This window comes from Apodemus sylvaticus, chromosome 1 (assembly GCF_947179515.1).
Source record: "Apodemus sylvaticus chromosome 1, mApoSyl1.1, whole genome shotgun sequence".
Classification (NCBI taxonomy): Eukaryota; Metazoa; Chordata; class Mammalia; order Rodentia; family Muridae; genus Apodemus; species Apodemus sylvaticus.
Window position 1 is genome coordinate 169,193,421 of NC_067472.1, and position 20,914 is coordinate 169,214,334.

At 52.3% G+C, this 20,914-nt stretch overlaps 1 protein-coding gene across 1 annotated transcript; it reads left to right on the top strand.

Moving 5' to 3' along the window:
- The first annotated feature begins 154 nt into the window (after nt 1-154).
- On the top strand, nt 155-16,071 carry LOC127669067 (galactoside 2-alpha-L-fucosyltransferase Sec1-like). Its single transcript, XM_052162920.1, is given in 4 exon segments — nt 155-220; nt 223-252; nt 5,346-7,069; nt 12,370-16,071. Coding segments are annotated over 3 exon segments (1,167 nt in total). The 5' UTR covers nt 155-156; the 3' UTR covers nt 6,419-7,069; nt 12,370-16,071.
- The last annotated feature ends 4,843 nt before the right edge of the window (nt 16,072-20,914 follow it).

A 20,914-nucleotide genomic window follows, 5' to 3' on the forward strand; every position in this document is an offset into this window, starting at 1 on the left:
GGCTCTCAGGAGGAAGGAGAGAGGCTGTTCCCAGGCCCAGGCCAGTGGGGGCTTTGGGCGGGCACTGAAAGCGGAGCCCGCAGAATCCAACACCACCGCCCACCCCACACCCTAGCCAACAGCAGCCACGCTTTCCCACAGGGACCCTTGCCAGCCATGCCACCCGAGACTGCGTGGGACAGGAGCACTGCCGCCCCCAGCAGGCTTGCAGCACGGTGGCCCCAACAAGCTGGCCTAGCCGGATCCAAGCAGGTAGGCCTCAGCTGTGGCTGTGGGTCCTGGGATTGGGGTCCCAGCCTGTGCCCACTTGGCCGACCCCTGCTTTTGGCTGACCCCGAGCCAGCCGGCCCCTCCCCATCCTGCAGCCTCCCACCACCAGGGTGTTAATGCAGTGTTAGGTCAGTTTCTTTCAAGCTCCGAAATCCCGAGCCTCAGACCAGCTGCAGGGGGAGCAAGGGCCAGTGCTGTGTGCATGGAGGGCGGTGCGGGCACTTTCTGCCCGGGAGAACTTGGGAGGAAAAGAAGGGAGCGAAGGCAGCTCCCCAGCCCAGCCGCGGTGGGTAAGGCCCCAGGGCTTTTAGCCTGAACCGCTCACACAACTGTTTTGTTCTGAGCATCTGAGTGTCGTGGCTTCCCTCTGAGCAAGGAAACAGTGTGTGTGCTTTGTCCTTGAGCACACACCCCAGTCGCAGCCACTGTCCGGCCGGTGTGCAGACCTGGTCCAGGACAAGCCTAGGGGACCTGGTGCCCCGGGAGAGAGGAAGAGGTGCCTCTATACTGCCAGGTGACCCTTGAGGCTGGGATCTTAGAGGAGCAGGGACAGAGACAAAGGAGAGTCACAGGACCACGGACGGATGTGGGAGGAGTCAGCTTTAAGAGAAGGCTTGGGCCAATAGACTCCACATCCGAGGACCGTGTCCCCAGCATAGGCCGTGTGAGCAGTAGGGACCCATGGGACTCGTGGGTCCAGCAAGTCCTCCCAGGTCTGCCCTCCGTGGCACTGCCAGGCCACCTTCTAGACACAAAGACAGGAAGCTGCTCTGTTCTGTAGACAATTGAGAATGGCTCGCTGTGGAGCAGAACAGGGGCTATGGCTTCAGGATGGCTGTCGGGACATCCAGAGGAGGTCTGGGTCCTGCCTTCTCACCATGCCTTAGCGTGGTAAGTCCCTGAGTTGTCTCCAGAGGAAGCCGCCTTCTTCACTTTGTCCTGGGTGCCTGAGCTGCCTGGGGGATTACCCCAGAAGGCATCTACTGTGGGAGAGCCAAGCCCATCCAGGAAGTGGCTGGTCCTCATTCAGAGGTGGTATGGAGACCTTAACCCTCCCAGGGCCTGGCTTCAGGAGAGCTCAAGCCTGTTTGCTCTCCACAGTAACTCTAGTGGAGGGTCTCTGGTAGCCGCCGCAGGAAAAGGAGGGGGGTAGCACAGCCTCCACTCTGTGGGTCTTCCAGGTCTTGTGGTGGAACAGCCTCCAGAGGGCGCTCTTGGCATAGCCGGATGAAGGCTGGGCCTCACCTCAAGATGGCAGCAACGGGGCACTTCCCAAAGCGGCTGGCTTTACTAGGAAGCGTTCCCAGGTCCACTCCCGCTCCTGAAGCTGCACACTGTCTTGAGCCCTTTCTCCTCTCTGCCAGGGTTCTCTGGCCCAGTTCTGCTCCATGGTGCTCTGGATGGGCTAGGAGATCCACTTCGAGTTGGATTGAAAGCCAGGAGATCAAAGAAAATGATTGGGATATGAAAAGTGCCAGGCGGTGGTGGCGCACGCCTCTAATCCCAGCACATGGAAGGCAGAGGCAGGTGGATTTCTGAGTTCGAAAGGCCAGCCTGGTCTACAGAGTGAGTTCCACGACAGCCAGGGCTGTACAGTGAAACAGAGAAATGACAGAGAAACCCTATCTCGAAAAACCAAAATTAATTAATTAAAAAATTTTAAAAATTAAAAAAATTAAAAAATAAAAGGAGCTTGGGTGGGGGAGGATGAATTTGCTTTGTGGAAAGTGAAACCGTGCCAGTGCTGGAGTTGTATTTCTGTGAGACCTGGTGTGTGTGTGATGTGACCTGGTGTGTGTGTGATGTGTCCTGGTGTGTGTGTGATGTGTCCTGGTGTGTGTGTGCTGTGTCCTGGTGTGTGTGTGCTGTGTCCTGGTGTGTGTGTGATGTGACCTGGTGTGTGTGTGATGTGACCTGGCGTGTGTGTGATGTGTCCTGGTGTGTGTGTGATGTGTCCTGGTGTGTGTGTGATGTGTCCTGGTGTGTGTGTGCTGTGTCCTGGTGTGTGTGTGATGTGACCTGGTGTGTGTGTGATGTGACCTGGTGTGTGTGTGATGTGTCCTGGTGTGTGTGTGATGTGTCCTGGTGTGTGTGTGATGTGTCCTGGTGTGTGTGTGATGTGCTGTGTCCTGCGGTCAGAGCTGCCTGACCTTTCTGGGAACCCAAGTTAAACTTAACCCAAGTTAAGAATGTTCAGACTTCCAGAAATGGCCAGGTTAATTATTATTCACAGGATACTTTATTAAGTGTCCTGTATCCCTGGGACGGAGGGGTGGCTGAGCTGTCGGAGCCTGCCTAACACGGAGACTTGACAGAATAAGCAGGAGAGCAGGCAGCAGTGGGGTGGGGCAGACACCCGAAGACTGCGGGCCCTGGGAGAGCTGAGTCTGTGTGCGCAAAGAGAGGACGAGGCGGCTCACCCTGTCCTTAGGGCGGTGCCTTAGTCTTGTCTGCTGCTGTGATAAACATCATGACTGTTAGTGCTGAGACCTGTGACATCAGTGACTGTGGGGTGGAGCTTAGACAGAATCCTAACAATGACCAAAAGCAATTTGGGGAGGAAAGGATTTATTTCATCTTGAAGTTTACAGTCCATCTTAAATGGAGGTCGGGACAGGAGTTCAAGGCAAGAGCATGGAGGCAGGGACTGAAGCGAGGACCATGGGCAGTGAGTGCTGTTCAGTGGCTTGCTCTCTGTGGTGTGCGCTTCTATAATCCAGGACCACCTGTCCAGAGGTGGCACTGCCCATGGTGAGGTCGGACCTCCCATAGTAATTAATCAGGAAAATGTCCCCACAAACTCCCCCACAGGCCATCTGATGGAAGTGTCTTCTCTATCGCAAAGGTCCCAGGTACCTTATGTCACATTGATGAGAAAAGCTAACCAGTGTAGATGAGCTGTGCATATCAGAGTCCACACAAGACCAGCAGAGCCAAGCAGAGCTAAACCATGGTCTCCTCGGTGAGGGCGCACCGCATGGTGCCCACCGCAGCCAGCCAACAGCAAAGGGAGGCAGATGGAGAAACGGAGCTCTAACACTCTCAGATGGTTCCTAAAACCAGCGACCACAGGGCCATACACGGACACCTTGTAAGCCGTGACAGCACTGTCCATCACAGGCAGGAAATGAAAGCGACCCATACAAGCCAGCGTAGTGACAGGCCCAGGGCTGTACGCTGAGCCATGTGCTAACCATGTGGCTCAGCAAGTCACAGAGACGAAACCAGCTTAGCCAAATAAGGTGGGACACGGGCCAGGGCTGTGGACAAATGGTCTTTGGGATGAAGCAGGCATTAGTCAGCTCTGAGCACCCTAGAAGCCACGCTAGTGGAACTAGGAGAACGCTGACATGGGTGGATTCTTAGGTGTGCAGATTCTATCCCAGTGAAGCCATTACAGGCTGAACGCGGACCTGCAGATAAAGGCTAAAATGATAAGGCAGGCCTACCTGCTATTATAGAGAGTTTCAGAAACAGGAAGTCGGCCTTGCCCATCCCCCAAGGCCTGGCCCAGAAGCAGATGCTTGTCTCACTTGCTATATTTGACTGGCCTTGGCAGGCACAGGTCTACCCAGAGCTGCAGAGTCAGGGGCTCCAGGCAGCTGGAATCTGTTCTGACACAGACGAGAGAGTGCAATGCTCATGGGTACTGTGGCCGGTCTCATCTTACAAAAGGAGAAACCGAGGCACAGAGATTAAGCTGAACAATGAACCCGAGCCCACAGGAAGCAAAGCCACTTTTGGCAGGTCTGATCTGTGCAACCCACAGCCTGACCCGGCCTCTGTAGTGCGCCGGTGGAGAGTTCCCTCTTGGCCTCCCTTGTTCTCCTAGCCCACTAGCAGCTGGCAGGTAGTTAAAGCAGTCGTTCCTTGTGGGCTGGGCATGATGGGCGGGTATCGGAAGTACAGCCATTGGCGGTGTGGGTCTGCGGCAGGCCCACAGTGGCCATCTGAAACCTCAGGCAGTGCACAGCCCTATACACTTTGCCATTTCCATAAATTCCCATAGAGCTGATAAATCTGGCACAGTAGAGACAGCTCGAGTAGAGTAACAGTGCTGTGTGACAGGAGCTCCAGGGACAGGTATGAGTGCCCCACACTCAGAGCACCCTGCTAGTTTCTCTGGGTTTCTCCATGGTTCACACCCACATGGGTGTGGTTGTGAACGCCCCCCTCCCCCACAGCACTCATTGCACCCTACTGAGATTAAAGGTGCAGGCCATCTTCCCCCACCCCACCCCCAGTCCTGTTAGCTTTTCTATCTAAAGGAGCCTTCATAGAGCCTCTCTGATGTATCCAATCTCTATGATTATTTTCTTGCCCTTTGGAGCCATTATGAAGTGAGGTAAGCGTTACTGGAGCACAGTGCTGCCAATCTCTTCAGAGGAAAGTCAACTTTCAGGAGCTGATCATCCCCTGCCACTCTGTGGCCCCCAGGCATTGAGCTCAGGACATCAGGCCCACCTGGAAGTGCCTCTACTGGCCTGAGTCATCTTGCTAGCAGTAGCACAATGGGCCGGATGACAGCTCAGTGACCAAGCATGCGGAGCACACAGCCGGATACACTGCACCAAGGATGACTCGCCAGAGCTGGGGCGGGGAAGGGTGGGTGTTAAAGAGTTTATCACCCTCAGCACAAAACTTAGAACGTATAGATGATTTACTTCTGGAAATTTCTACTTAATATTTTCCAGCCACACTTGCCCCTGAGTAATCAGAACTCTAAAAGGTCAAACTGTGACTAGGGAGGGGCTGCTCTGTTACACCAGGTTTTCATGTCCTCCTGAAGGAACTCTTAGGATCATAGAGATGGCACCAGTCAGGTAAGAGACGGTTAACCAATAATTTTTGGTGATTATAACGAGTCATACTCATTGAACAGGGGACAAAGTATTCAGAGAGGTACAGTAAAACCCATCCTGTTGCTAGGAAAGGGTGGGGCTGGCCTCAGAGCCAGACAAACACTTCCTGAGTGGCTGTGCTTAGACGTCCACCATGTGCTCCGAGCACAGTTACATGGGCTGGGTGAGAGACTCAACCCTGCCAAGCCTCCTGACTCCTGCCTTCTCTTACAGTGCTCCATGGACTCGGAGCCCTCCGCCTGCCCCTCTCCACCTTCTACCTCTTCTTTGTCATCTTCGTGTTGTCTACCATCTTCCACTGCCACCGGCGCCTGAGTCTGGTGCCAGCCCCCTGGGCCTCTCCAGCCCTTGTGGTCTTATCCCCAAGACGCCTGCCCGGGGAGGGCGTGTTCACCATCAATGTCAGAGGCCGCCTGGGGAACCAGATGGGCGAATACGCCACGCTCTTTGCGCTGGCCAGGATGAACGGACGACTTGCCTTCATCCCCGCGTCCATGCACAGCACACTAGCGCCCATCTTCAGGATCAGCCTCCCAGTGTTGCACAGCGACACGGACAGAAGGATCCCGTGGCAGAATTACCACCTCAACGACTGGATGGAGGAGCGTTACCGCCACATCCCGGGCAACTTTGTGCGCCTCACGGGGTACCCGTGCTCCTGGACTTTCTACCACCACCTGCGCCCCGAGATCCTGAAGGAGTTCACCCTGCACGACCACGTGCGCAAGGAGGCCCAGGCCTTCCTGCGTGGTCTGCGTGTGAACGGGAGCCAGCCGAGTACCTTTGTGGGTGTCCACGTGCGCCGAGGGGACTATGTGCATGTCATGCCCAAGGTGTGGAAGGGCGTGGTGGCTGACCGCGGTTACCTGGAAAAGGCCCTGGACAGGTTCCGGGCACGTTATTCGTCTCCAGTCTTTGTGGTCACCAGTGATGACATGGCCTGGTGCCGGAAGAGCATCGTCGCCTCCCGAGGGGATGTGGCGTTTGCCGGCAATGGCCTTCAAGGATCACCCGCCAAGGACATTGCGTTGCTCATGCAGTGCAACCACACCGTCATCACCTTGGGAACCTTTGGGATCTGGGCTGCCTACCTCACAGGCGGGGATACCGTCTACCTGGCTAACTTTACTCAGCCCAGCTCCCCCTTCCACAAGGTTTTCAAGCCAGAAGCAGCTTACCTACCCGAGTGGGTGGGCATCGCTGCTGACCTGGGACAGCCAAACAGAGGAACCGCTAGTCATGCCTCAGCCAGGGCCCCCAAGAGGCACCGGGGGGCCTTGCTGTAGATCACATGTTCAGGACCCCACATGGGTTTTCAGTCCTGTCTTACATGCTTCTCAGCTGAGTGACCACAGGTGAGTGATGTCACCTCACTGCCTTCCTGAAGCTCCGAGCACAGCCTGGGCTCACCTCAGCAGCGATACACACAAGTGCTTTGAGCTCCTCCATGCCCACACTGAGCCACCGCAAGGCTGACCGTTCACTGCATGTGGAGTGCTGCCTCATGGAGGCCGGTGTATAGTTAGGGTTTCTATGGCTGTGACAGAATACCACGACAGTAACAAGTTGGGGAGCAAAGAGCTTACTCAGCTTACACTTCCACATCACAGCCCATCACTGAGAGACCCTGGAGACAGGAGCGGGTCCAGGCGTTGTGGAGGAGTGCTGCTTCCTGGCTTGCTCTCGGTGCCTTGGTGACACGCCTGTGCCTCGCACCACCCAGAGCGTGTAGAAGGACGTTTCTAGTGCACTTGGCCTGGAGCACAAGGCCTCTGAGCTTCCTCAGCCCTGCCTGGGGACCTGGGGACTGTTCCCAGCTCTGATCTCATCAGGCGTGATGGGACACAGGCTCTTCAGGAGGCGAGCAGATGGCAGCGGGCCGTGGATGAAGGGCGCCCTGCCCAGCCCCGTGTTTGCTTGGCCTTGCTTGAACAAAGGTACAAACAGCCTTTACTTTGCAAAAGCCCTAGGAAGGGCTGGTAATCTGCCAGTGGCAATAAATGCCACATTCATCCTGCAAATATTTACCCAGCTCTTGAGTGGGTCGAAGACGCCCCAGTTCCTCAGCAGGGGGGAGAAAGGGGAAGCCAACAAAGCAGACCCTCACTGCCTAGGCCAAAGGTGGCCTAGTCCTAGTGTCCGCGCCTCAGACTCATTTCATGAGATGGAAATAGGGTCACCGCAGCTCTAACTGGCTGGGATGAGGTGGTCCAGGACGCATTAGAACTAGTGGCTACAGACACACACACTAAAGGCGACATAATGGCAGAGTGGAGACCAATTGCTAAGATGGGCAGTGTTCTGCAGCCCTGAGTGCCCTGTTGGCCTTGCCCCATCCTGTCACACGGGCACTAAGGGAAAACACAGTGACGTACACAGCACATGAATGACACGCACACGGAGCGGATGCCTCTGTGCTCTGGCTGGCAGGCCCGGCACGTCTGCTGTGTGCTTAGCTCTCAGAGCCCCTGGCTTCCATTCTCAGCAACACACACACACACACACACACACACACACACACATAGCCCCCCAAAGTGAGTGAATTTCCTGTTGACTTTGGCAGAAGCCTGTCTTTCAGTGGATGAATCAAATGATAGGAGGGGAATATTGGGGTGAGTCAGGCAGGCTGTGAGCCTAGCTATACCAGTAAGCTGTCAGAGCCTGCCAGGTTCTTCTGAGAATGACCCAAGAACTTTTGCTTATGTGTAAGTGGCCTCAACCTTTGTGCCCATGGAGCTCAGGACTGTGAGCTTTCTGGAGGAAAGCTGTCTACTTGTAACCGGATCTGAGCTGAGTCTCATGACGGTGAGGACGTACCTGATGGCTCAGCCTAAAGGAGCTCGGTCAGAAGTAGGCTCATGGCTGGGCGGAGGCTGTGGGGTTTGAGTGACCCTGAGTGAGACTGTACAGTGCGCAGGCTCTGCACACCAGCTGTTGTGTCCGGCTGCACCCTTCTTAGCTGTGTGCTTCTGCGGAAATGGCTGCACGTCTGAGCATGTGACCCGGGCAAAGAGACAGAGATTAGATGAAATATCCAGTAAAGCAGATTCATGGAGACAGAGAGGCCTGCGGACGCCAGGGGCTCCTGACAGGCCAGGGAGGGTGTTTCTTGGACACAGGGCTTTGGTTTTTTATAAGACAGTTATAGAGGGCTGGCTGGCCCCCAGTGAATGGCACACTTAAAAAATGGCCCAGAACACCAGACCTGGTGGAGCATGCCTGCACTCTCAGCAGTTGGCCAAACAAAGCAGGAGGATTGCCAAGAATTCAAGGACTAAAAAGTGAGACCCTTGGGCCAGTGAGGTGGCTCAGTGGGCAGATGCTTGCCAACCTGTGCTTAATTCCCCAGGGTCCATTTGACAAGGGAGAACTGAGGCTCCTTCCTGTGGCCTCCCTTCAAATACCATGTGACACACACACACACACACACACACACACACACACACAGAGAGAGAGAGAGAGAGAGAGAGAGAGAGAGAGAGAGAGAGAGAGAGAGAAGACTGGTTCAAGAAGAGGAAGAATAGCTAAGATTTGCAACAACCAGAAAATACAGACTGGGCTCAGAGTTGGAATTCCACCTCACTGTTTACTGATTTCAGGCAGGTAACAAATCTCTCTGGGCCTCAGCTTCCTTCTCTGTCCAATGTCAAAATTTTATTAGTGGTTTGTTTATTCAAGGCACAGTGTGGGTATGAAACAGTTCTTGAGAAAGACTTGCAGGGCTTTGGTGTCTGGAGAAGTCCCCAGAGGCACCGGGATCAGGGGCGGTATTGAGAGGGAACAGGTTGGGTTTAGCTCCCTCTGTTCCCGGCTTCTCGGTGCCTAGAGAAGGCAGAGGCGCCATGTGGCTCATTGCTGGCATCTGGGGTGAAGGAGTGGCGAGCACATTTCGAAAAGGAAATGAAGCGGAGGCTTCGTGTCTATGCCATGCTGGATGCTTCTAGGCTGCTTCTGGGGACTCACCGGGTCCCCAGGAACCAGAATCTTGAGGGGAGGAGGCAGACTTGGGAACGGTTTTCAGCAGGAAGATGCTGAGGGTCAGTTTCATAGGATCAAAGCTAGGCAGGTTCTGAGACTTCTGAGGGCCACGGGAGCAATGGGGGTGCATGATAGGGAGAGGGCAGGGAAGGAGCTTGGGTTCAGGTGGGAGATGGGGCTAGGCAAGCAGGTCAGGTGATAACAGATACACCGCAGTATGTGGGCTCTGGGTCAGGTCAGGTGATAACATACACTGTAGTGTGTGGGCTGTGGGTCAGGTCAGGTGATAACATACACTGCAGTGTGTGGGCTCTGGGTCAGGTCAGGTAATAACATACACTGCAGTGTGTGGGCTGTGGGTCAGGTCAGGTGATAACGTACACCGCAGTGTGGGGTCTGGGTCAGGTCAGGATTACATACACTGCAGTGTGTGGGCTCTGGGTCAGGTTAGGTGATAACATACACTGCAGTGTGTGGGCTCTGGGTCAGGTCAGGTGATAAAAGGTAAAGACACACTGTTGGTCCAGAGAGATGACTTAGTGGTGTAGAGTTCTTGCTGTTCTCAGTGAAGACTCAAATTTGGTTCCCAGCAATAACAGGGTGGGTTAGACCCAACTTCGTCTCTAGGAGCTCCAATACCCTCCTCAGGCCTGGTAGACATCTTCACAGTCATGTGCACAGACCCACATGTACACACAATTAAAATCTATAAAAAGTTATACCTGTATCATATACATTTTTCCTTGAGATAAAGTTCACATAAAATTCATTATCTTAAAATGCTAAGGACAGCCATTTTTAGTACATTCGCATTAGGCCACCATCATTTCCAAGTTGAACTTTTCCACTTCCCTAAGAAGCCGCCTGGTCATCCCTCCCTGCCCCTCTCCGCCTTGCTCCGAGCATGTTTCTGTGGACTTGCCTGGCTTGGATTTCTGCTTCAGTAGAATCATACAATAGCATCTTTCTGTGTCAGACTCTGTTCCAAGTTTCATCACACATCACACACTAGTACATGTGTTCCACCCATGTCTTTGTATTGCAAAGAATCAGAGGGTCATGTGCAAAACCACAGTACCACCCACACTTGTTATTAATGGGTTATTACACACACCTATGGGGTTGGTGAGGCGCTGTGGCCTGGGAAGCAGCACCATCAGGCTCACTCGGGCCCCCTCCACCTCCTCCCTACCCCCCACCCCCTCCCATCCTCCCACCCTCCCCTCACCCCCCCACCCCGTTCAACAAAGAGAACAAGAGAAAGCACACAAGCAGGGCACTGTTTATGTTTCCTAAATCAGAGATGCCCTGCCCTGCTCCCATGCCACCCAACACACAGCCAGTGCTGCTGAGTGACCTGAATGCTTAGTGAGCAGAGGAGCCACTCGGGGAGCAGAGGAGGGAGGACTGTGGAGACTGTCCGTAACACACACACACACACACACACCACTTCTGTGAGCCTGCGTCTGGCGCCTGAAAGCAGAGCCCAGTAGGGCACTTGGCATCAGCACTGTGGTGTTGGAAGCTGTGGTTTAAGTAACCAAGATCTACATGACGTATTAACATGGCCCAGTCTGTGATCCCAGCACTTTGGAGACAGGCAGGAGGACTCCAAGTCTAAGTCAGCCTGGACTCCCTAAAAACTGATTACAGAGGACTATGCTATTACATATACAAAGTAATATATATGTAATGCTATTACATATACAAAGTAATATATATGTAATACATGTGGGATAAATATGTGACTGAGATATACATATATACATATCTCAAACCAAGGAACGTGGGGAGGTTCCCGTGCCCTGGTTTGTATTCTGCACCCTGGCTGTGGCCTCCCGCACGCCTAGGCAGCAGCTCCAGAGTGTCTGCTGCTCTGTCTTCAGGCTCTCTTTGTTTTCATTTTTTCTCTCTGTAGTCCTGGCTGGCTGGGAACTTGTTCTGGAGACCTAGCTGTTCTCAAACTCAAGAGTTCTGCCTCCAAGGGTCACCACTGTCCCCCATGTTCTTGGGCTCTTTAGATATTCTGTGCTGTTCTTGTCCTGTGTTCCCTGATGCCAGGCCGGTGGTTTTGGGTGAGCCACCCAGGAAGGGTGTGCTCCTAAAATCAGAAGGTGCGGACAGATTCCACATCTGTAGAGAAGCATTTTTTGGTGTTCATGAGCTCAGCCTTGGTTTGCATGCAGAAGAACAAGGGGGTTGGGACAAGAACTCTAAACCAGAGCACTGTCCACAGGGGACCGTGGGTCATTTTGTTCTCTCTCTCTCTCTCTCTCTCTCTCTCTCTCTCTCTCTCTCTCTCTCTCTCTCTCGGTATTTTTTTGAGACAGGGTTTCTCTGTGTAGCTCTGGCTGTCCTGGAACTCACTGTGTAGACCAGGCTGGCCTTGAACTCAGAAATCTGCCTGCCTCTGCCTCTGCCTCCCAAGTGCTGGGATTAAAGGCGTGCGCCACCACTGCCCAGCTTTTTTTTTTTTTTTTTTAAGATTCATTGATTTATTATATGTAAGTATACTGTGGCTGTCCTGAAACAGGCCAGACGAGGGCATCAGCTCTCATTACAGATGGTTGTGAGCCACCATGTGGTTGCTGGGATTTGAACTCAGGACCTTCGGAAGAACAGTCAGAACCACTGAGCCATCTCTCCAGCCCCCATTTTGTTCTCATAACACTAACCAAGCATTCTGTGGCTAGACATGGGTTGCCCAACATCACACTGTAGGCATATAGTTCTCTCAGCTGACTTTTATAAGGGTTCAATCTTCCCTCTAGCCCACCATCCACCAGAGGTAGTGAAAAGAAAGGTTATTAGGATATGGGGAAAGTGGACCTGTTTAGAAATAGTTGTTTGGGGGTGATTCCAACCTTCCTTGTTGTAGGAGGGAGGTCCTGTGCTAAGGTCTTGTTCCCCAATTGGTTCTTGATTTGCCAGTAAAGAAAGCCAGGGGCCAATTGTTGGACGGACAGAGGCAGGGATGGAGAGAGGAGTTTCTGCTGCGCTTTGGAGGAAGAACACAGCAACCATGTGAGGTCTCGGGTGTGGGGGAGCTGGGGCCTGTGGCTTCTGCTTCAGGTGGGTGGCCAAGGATGTTTGGCAGAGGCTAGGTGGGACTAGTCACTGAAGTTTAGGGCAAGTGGAGAGACATAGAAATAAATTGGCAAGGGCTCGCTTTTCCAGGCAGGAGATAGTAATGCCCAGCAATTGTGCAAAGAAGGCAAATTGTAAAGGAACAAATTGTGTGTGTGTGTTTTATCCACAGACTCAAGGGTCTCCTTGAGCTGGGAGCTGGGAGCAGGGTCACCTCCCAGAGCTAAAGGCAGGTGAAACAAAAGGGAAACCTGGAGGAGCTGGGCTGATCCTGGCAAAGGCGGTAGCACTACAACTGCATGCAACAGCTGTTCTCAGTCCAGTCCACGAGCAAGCAGCAAACACGAATCAGCAGCTGCAGTGCAGTCCACTCAGCAGACACCACACAGGAATCAGCAAGGGCAGTTCAATCCAGAAGAAACCACGAAGCTCACAACTGGTCCAAGTCCGCAGAAGCAGCAAGAAGCCACAGGAACCTCATGAGAAGTTTTTGGCGAGTTTCTCTCTATGAAGTCACCACAGGCAAAGCTCAGCAATGCAGTGTAAGGTGAACTGATGCGTAGTCAGTGATGGCTATCAAGGCAGAGCAAGGCAGGCCAGTGCTGGAGCTCCCACTGTCTGTGAGGTTGTCATTAACGTTCCTTCTAAACGCCATGTGTCCTTTCGCATGTTTGCTACAGCAGAACATCCTGTCGCCTGTGTCTGCTTCAGCAAAACATTATCTCACAGGTTTTGCATCATTTGACCTAACTGGCTTTCCAAAGAAATCAGAAGTTTTCATTTCATTACACAATGAAGAAGAGTGTCAACCTCTATGGCGTTGCATTTGGGTGTTTGGTTTGTTTTCTCCTCCATAGCCTAGGCAGGCCTTCAATCCCGCCCAGCCTCCTCGTTGGGGTTGTGGACAAACACTGCCCTACTGGACTTTCCCTGTGGCTTTTGAGCAGTGGGTGTATCAAAGCACAAAGCAAACCCTGCGGGTCTTGGCCCAGATCAGTTTTGCTCACTTGCTAATTACCCGTTTCTCATCTCCGTGACGTGAATGGATTTGGAAAAATGGCCTTTTGTACTTCAACTGCCTAACATTCTGGACTTGACAGATGTCATGATGTCTACTCACTGCAACTTGATCCTTCTGTTGTCCCCAACTGCAGAGCCAGGGTGGAAAGGTGGCTCTGATGGGAACTTTGTTATGTTTGAGTTTTATTTGTTTGTTTGCAAGATGGTGGACTGAACCGAAGGCCTCTGGCACCATGCACAAGCGCTTTGCCCCTGGGCCGTGCCGGACGCCCTTTCTTTTACTTATTATCGTTGTATGTTGTTTACTTTTTAGATTAGCATGTGTACATGTGTACATGCTCCTGCTTGTGTGTGCACAGGCACATGTGGAGCCACATCAGCTAATGTTTAGTGTCTTCTTCAGTTGTTGTCTGTGCTGATTAGTGTTCTTGTCAAGTTGGCACAAGTCAGAGTAACTTCGGAGGACTGTACCCCAAGTGGGAAAATGCCCCCCAGATTAGCCTGTGGGCAAGCCTGTAGTGTGTTTTCTTCATTAGAGATTGGTGTAGGAGGGTCCAGAGCCTTGGGGGTGGGGGCGACGCTTCTTGGCAGTTGGGCCTGGAGGGCGTAAGGAAGCAGGTTGGGCAGGCCACGGGAGCAAGGCAGTAGGCCCCACACGTGTGTGTGTGTGTGTGTGTGTGTGTGTGTGCATGCACGTGTGTGCGCACATGAGTGCGTGTGTGTGTGTGTGCATGCACGTGTGTGTGCGCACATGAGTGCGTGTGTGTGTGTGTGCATGCACGTGTGTGTGCGCACATGAGTGCGTGTGTGTGTGTGTGTGTGCGTGCGCGCGCGCGCATGTGTGTAAGTATAGGTGTGAGTATATAAGTATGCATGAATACTTGTGGAATGGATGAGACCAGTGGTTGGGCCCCACAAAATGTGAATGTGTTCATGTTAAAGTGTTAATGTGTAAGTGAGATTGTGACTATGTGCATGAAGGTGTGTGTCTATGCATATTTGCTTGTGTAAAAGCTCTTTATTCTGTGGGAGTGACTGTCTTTTCCTGGTTCACTAAAAGTTAATTGCTCCAAGCCTCCCTCTTGCCTGGCCAGTGAGAGGCAAGACTTCCGGGCAAGAGAGCAGGAGCCTTAGCACCGTCCTTACCGAACTCCCTGCTGCCATACAGTACGTGTCATTTGCCAGAGAATAATAAAGTAAGTAAGAGTTAAGCTTTCCATTGCTTATCCAAACACAGAGAATCATAAAGTAGATAAGAGAGATAAAGAGTTAAGTTTCCCCACTTAATAACTCACAGAACAGTAAGAGTTATTTTTTATAGTTACTTTATAACAGTAATAGTTATAAAGACACAGTGTTGAATAAAGCACAGAGATTCATAAAGTAAAAATAAAACACAGTGCTTAAAAAAGTGAACAGCTTTCAGCCACAGAATAAGCAAGAGAGTGTTGCGTCTCCACAGCCTTCAGATACTAGCATCCAGTACAGCTAGAGAAGGTTGCAAGGCCAGAGACCATCGGGCTTTTGGCCTGCGTCTGATGCTGTGTTCCACTTCAATCCATTCCGGCTGGGGCAGGCCCCTGGAAGCTATTAGGCTAAGCAGCTGGCCATTGAGCCCCAAGAATCTTCCTGATTCGGTGTCCCCTCAGAACTAGAAATATGGGCACACAGTGTTGTGCCTGGTTTTAATGTGGGTGCAAAGGACTGAACTCAGTCCTCCATGTTTATGCAGTGAACTCTTTACCAACTGAACTATCTCCCCAGGCCATACTTTCAAAAAAGAGAGATTTATTTTTATTATTTTTAATTGTGTGTCTGGTGTGGGTGTGTGCCCGTGAGTGAAGATACACATGGAAGTCTGAGGAGTTGGATTCCCCTGAGGCTGGAGCTACAGAGAATTGTGAACCACCTGGAGCAGGTTCTGGGAACTGGACCCTGGTCCTCCAAAAGAGCAATAAATTCACTTACTGCTCGCCAACGCCTATTTTTATTATTTTAAATTACATGTACATACGTTGTATGTTATGTGCACATGGGTGCAGGGGCTTGTGAAAACCTGCAGATGGCGCTAGATCCTCTGAATCTGGAGTTGTAGTTGTGAGCTGCCCAGTGTAAAAGCTGGGCACAGTTTCTGAACTGTGGTTATGATCTTAATCCCCTCAGCCATCTTTTCAGGCTCTCCAAACGTATTTTGAAATTAGTTGTTTAGGTTATTGTCTAAAATAATTTCATACCTACATATTACTGCATTTGTTCCTGAGAGTGTTTTTTATTTTGCTTTGAGTTTGTTGTTAATTAGGTTTTTTGTTTGTTTATTTGTTTTGAGATAGAGTTACTTTGTGTATTCCTGGCTGTCCTAGAACTTGCTGTGCTCCACCACTGCTGGGCTAGTTTTTTGTTGTTTTAACATTTGTTTATTTGTATGGAGCTAGAGTTACAGTTAAATCTGAGGCTGCCCTTTCCCACCCCTGACCCCCCAAATACATGTGGGAACCGCATACAGGTCCTCTGCAGGAACAGCATGAATTCCTAGCTGTTGGGCAAGTCTCTCCATCATGGGCTCATGTTTTTTTGAGACAGGGTCTCCCTCTGTAGCCCTGGTTTTCCTGGAACACAGTGTGGAAAGCCAGCCTCAAACTTGGGGTGTCTAACTGCTCCTGCCACCTGAGTCTGTGCTTACAGGATGGGCTAGTCATTATAGCTCAGTGGACAGAACTTAAATAAATAAATAAAACTAGAATTGGGGGTGTGTACCTTGGTGGTGATACAATTGATTAGCCCAAAGGGCATCCCATTCAATCCGTTGTAGCAAAAGTAAAAGTTACAAATAGTAATAAAAATTGCTGGGTGTGGCTGTTGTAAGTTCAGCAGCCTGCCAGCCTGGCTTTGAGTATCTCAGTGGTGGCAGCTTTTGTGTTACCTGCCAAAGACAGGTGCAGCAGCACGTCTCCAATGTCACAGCACTAAGAGATGCATAGCAACAAGAGCCCCTTTGACAAAGCTCTCTCTCTCTCCCTCCCTCTCTCTCTCTCTCCCTCTCTCTCTCTCCCTCCCTCTCTCTCTCTCCCTCCCCCCCCTCTCTCCCTCCCTCTCTCTCTCTCCCTCCCTCTCTCTCTCTCTCTCCATCCCTCTCTCTCTCTCTCCCTCCCTCTCCCTCTCTCTCCCTCCCTCCCTCTCTCTCCCTCCCTCCCTCTCTCTCTCTTTCTCTCTCTCCCTCTTTCTCCCTCTCTCTCTCTCTAGTGTTTGCTCTCTGTCTTGTTAGTTCTCTCTGTCTCTCTGTCTGTCTCTGTCTGTCACGTCCCCACTCCAAGTCGGCCTTTCGCTCTCCCAGAACACAGAAAAGGTACCCTTTTCATCACTTTATCCTAATATTGGTGGCACTCCTTAAATGCCAGAAGGAGGCAGAGGCAGACGGATCTTTGGGAGCTTGAGGTCGGTCTGGCCTACAGACATAATGAGTTCTGGCACAGGCAGGACTCTAGAGAGACCCTGTCTCAAACAAACAAATCAACAACAGAACGAACACAGAAGTGACAAGAACTGTTTTTTTTTGTGTGTGTGTGGCCTTGCCAAGCCTCAGCTTGCCTGCCTTCAAATGGCTGTGTGACTTCAGGAAAGTCACTTTCCCTCTCTGTACCTTGCTTCTCCGGGGCACATAGATCTATTAAGAGTGCATAGTATTAGGAGTGCATACTCTATTCATCTTAGCACTTGGGAGGTAACCCATCCAGGGTTACATAAGTTCTGGGCAAACCAGGGCTACATAGTGAGACCCTGTTTCAGAGCTAAGGAGGGTCAGTCATGGGGCTGAGTATATGGCTCATGAGGCCTTGATTCAATTCCCTACACACCAATAAGGGAGCAGGAGAAAGAGTCTTTGTATGTGGTCACTCCTCAAGCTTGTTCACTTGCTGAAGCCTCGCTGAGCAAGCATGAGGACCAGAGTTCGATCCCCAGACCAAGTAAAACCCAGGGTGAGGGGATGACTCGAGTATGAGGACCAGGTCTGATTTCCCGGAAACCATATAAAAACGTTGACTGTGGTGCCACACACTCGCCATGCCAGTGCCAGGGTTGGAGAAGCATTCCGGGGGGTGGACCAGCCACCAGCCTGTGACGTAGCTGTCTCAAAAAAAAAGGTAGCCAGACATGATGGCGCACATACCCATATGCCCAGTGCTCAGGTGGCAGAGGCAGGAGGATTGTTTCAGGCTCAAGGCCAGCCTGGTCTGTAGTGAGGTCCAGGCTAGCCAGTACTACAAGGAACACATTATCTCAGCCTAAAAGCTAGGGTCTGGAGGGATGGCACAGCAGCTAAGGTCACTTGCTGTCCTCATAGAAGACCTGGATCTGGTTTCCAGAAACCACACTGGACAGCTCCCACCATCTGTGACTGCAGCTTCCGCAAACTGACACTGTCTTCCGGCCTCTGCAGGCACTGGACACATGCACGTACATACAAGAAGACGCACATAGATCAGAATAAAATGTTTCTTCTTTTTAAAAAAGCTTCAAAATCAAAGAACTGAAGAGGCGGTTCAGTTGGAATGGGTGCTGTGTAGGACCCAAGTTCAGTTCCCAGCACAGTCACAAAAGAAGGTGAGGAAGAGAGACAGTATGGTGGCTCCGCAGGTGAAAGCACCTACTGACCAAACCTCACGCAGTGACACTGTAATACCAGCTCTCCTGCCGGGGAGGGAGGGGGCAGAGAGAGGAGGGTCATGCAAAAGCTCTTGAGTCACCCAGCTCCAGATACACAACATGGCAGACACAGAGGAGACAGAGTAGGGATATAAGGATGTCCAAAAGCAGTCCTCAGAACTCCACACGTGTGCTCTTTTTTTCTTTCTAAGTTGAAAAGCACAGCTGCTAACAGGGTAGATAGCTCTCTACACACACACACACACACACACACACAGGCACGCACGCACTCACACGCACGCGCACGCACACACGCACACACATGCAAAACCAAAAACGTGTCGTCGTTGTCGTTGACTGAGGTTGAGGCTCTTGGGAGTCTGCAGTACTGCAGGAGAAGGCAGGGCTGGACTGTGCCAAGTCTTCAAACTGCCCCCTCCTGGCTGTCATTCCGGCAGGCACCTGAGAGGAAGCTAACCTTTGACTCCCTCCTCCAGGCCCAGCCTCTGTAGTTCTAGGATGTCAGCAGGTACACCCTGGGTGGAGTTTCTTTCCAGGGCTGCAGTTAGACTCAGGAAGCATCCGTGGTCCTGAATGAAGACCCAGTCTGGAAGGCACCCTGAGCCACCGTCTGCAGAGCCACAAGGCCGTCCATTTGTAGGTCATCCCCCTGTCACCACAGCCCGGAGAGGTGAGCACGGGTGAGGAGGTTGGGGGACAGGTCTCCTGTGTCCTGACGAGCCCTAGGGATCCAGGAACTGGATGCTTTGACTCTGACCCCACCCCAGGGCTCTCTGGAAGGAGAAGCCATTGCTGAGAAGCAGGACCCAGACCCTGATTATCCCAGACTCTGGGTTCCCATCCGGGGAGTCCCAGCCTCAAGTTCCCAGTTTTCCTTCAGCCCTTGAGTCCTCCAGACCCTGAGTTCCCAGACCTTAGTTTTTCCAATCCCCAGGTCTCCCCAGCTCCTGGTTCACCGGCCCTGTGTTCGCCCCACACCCCCGTGGCCTGATTTCCTGCACACCATCTGCATCCTGCCCTGCTGGCTGGCTTCTCAGCCCCAATCTCCCCTTCACCTCTCGGGTCCTCAGCTCTCTCCCCGCTGCCGACTCCAGTAACAGGCATAGATGAGAGGCAGAATTGGGCTGGATGTAACCAGATTTTCCTGTTCCCATATCCTCGGTTTCCATATCAGCCTTGGGGCCCTCAGAAACCTGCGGCTGCCCCCCACCCTGCCCCGTCATGGGAGGAGGTTTAGATGCCGGCTCCGTCCATCACAGCACCCCGATCCTCTGTTGGAGATTTCAGTGTGGCAGCTACTCTGGTAAACTACCCTGAGACTCCTAATACCAGTGTTCTTTGGCACAGGGACAGGACAGGGTGAAAGCGGTGCCAGTCACAGGAATGGCACCGATGGGGTGGAGCCGTGTGCCTGGCTCCCGTCTCTGAGCTGACATGGCAGGGATGCTGGGGGCAGGGCACTCTCTGGACGGAAAAGGCTAGCTGAGGGTGTGCAGGCTGGAACACGGTGGGCACAGCTGCTTATGCCTGTCACACTAGTAGTCAAGAGGCTGAGGCAGGAGGATTGCTAAGTCAGGTGTCAGCCTGGACTACATGGAGAGAGCTTATCTCTCTGCATCTAGGGAACTGTAGAAGGGTTCCTCCTTCAAAACCAGGACCTCCTTCCGGCATACCGCACCCCTCCAACAGAAGGCACACTGAGGCTGGACACCTGGCGGTTGAGCTTCCTGAGCACAGAGAGCAAAGAGTCTAGGCTCCGCCCCTTGCCACCTCAGCCTCAGGCTGGAGCCCAACTGCTGCCCTCCAGTCTTCCCCTGCTTCAGCTTCCAGTCCTCCCCACAGTCCTCGGTCGTCCCAAGCTCGTCCCTAGCCTTTGGATCTGGAGTGCTGTGACTCCGTGACTCCAGCTCCCTTCCTTAGCTGCAGTCTGCTGTTCCCCTGAGGAGAACACAAGTCAGTGATACCCGAGCAGCTCTGGGTATCAGCACTGGGCTCCTACGGCTCCTACAAACCGAAGCATGGCTCTGGCTGTAAGCGCCACCCCCCTCCCCTTTTTTTGGCTTTTCTAGGTGGAATTTCCCTATGTGGGGCTGACTGTCCTAGAACTCACTCTGTAGACCAGGCTGGCCTTGAACTCAGAAATCCACCTGCCTCCTGAGTGCTGGGATTAAAGGTGTGAGCCACTCCTCTGAGCCCCACAATCCCCATCGGTTCTCCAAAGCTAGATGTGACAAAGCTAGATGTCACAGCAGGCTCCGGGCTTTCTTTGCCTGTTAGTGTCTACGCCATTACTTCCCTTCCTGAGGAATGAGAAGCAGCAGAGAGGCAGCCTGAAGCCATTATTCCAAAACGCCCTACTTTCCTTCTTCTCAGAAGCCAGACAAGCCTTCCTGTGTTCCTGTGTGCAGCAGGAGACTCAGAGCGCTCAGATCAAAAGCCCAGAGATGAACAGCTTTGATTTCAAATTGTGTTTTCCAGTATTTTCCCACCGTAAGGCTGGTGCCAAGATGAGTCTAGTGGAGCGGGCCTGACATCCCAGATACCTCAGAGGCTGAAAAGGAAGGGCAAATGTCCCAGGCCAAGCTAGGTAGCTGGATGAATTCAGCAACTTAGTGAATTAGGGCAATTTAGTGAGACCTCGGCTATAAAGTGAGGGCTTAACAGCTCCAAGATGTGGTTAAGCCGAAGGTTTTTATTGTAGATATGAGAGCGAGAACAGCCAGAGGCATCCGGAGGAGTCCCTAGAGAAAGCAGCAGAATGAAGACGACTGGCGGGCTGGAGAGATGGCTCAGTGGTTAAGAGCGCCGACTGCTCTTCCAGAGCCCCTGAGTTCAATTCTCGGCAAACACGTGGTGGAACACGTGGTGGCACCATCTGTAATGGGGTTTGGTACCCTCTTCTTGTGTGTCTGAAGAGAGCGATGGTGGTGTACTCATATGTATAAAAATAAATAAATCTTAAAAAAAAGATGTCTGGGAGAGAGGACTGGGCGGGGAGAAGAGAGGATGTAGGCGGGCAGAGAGGAAGACAGAGC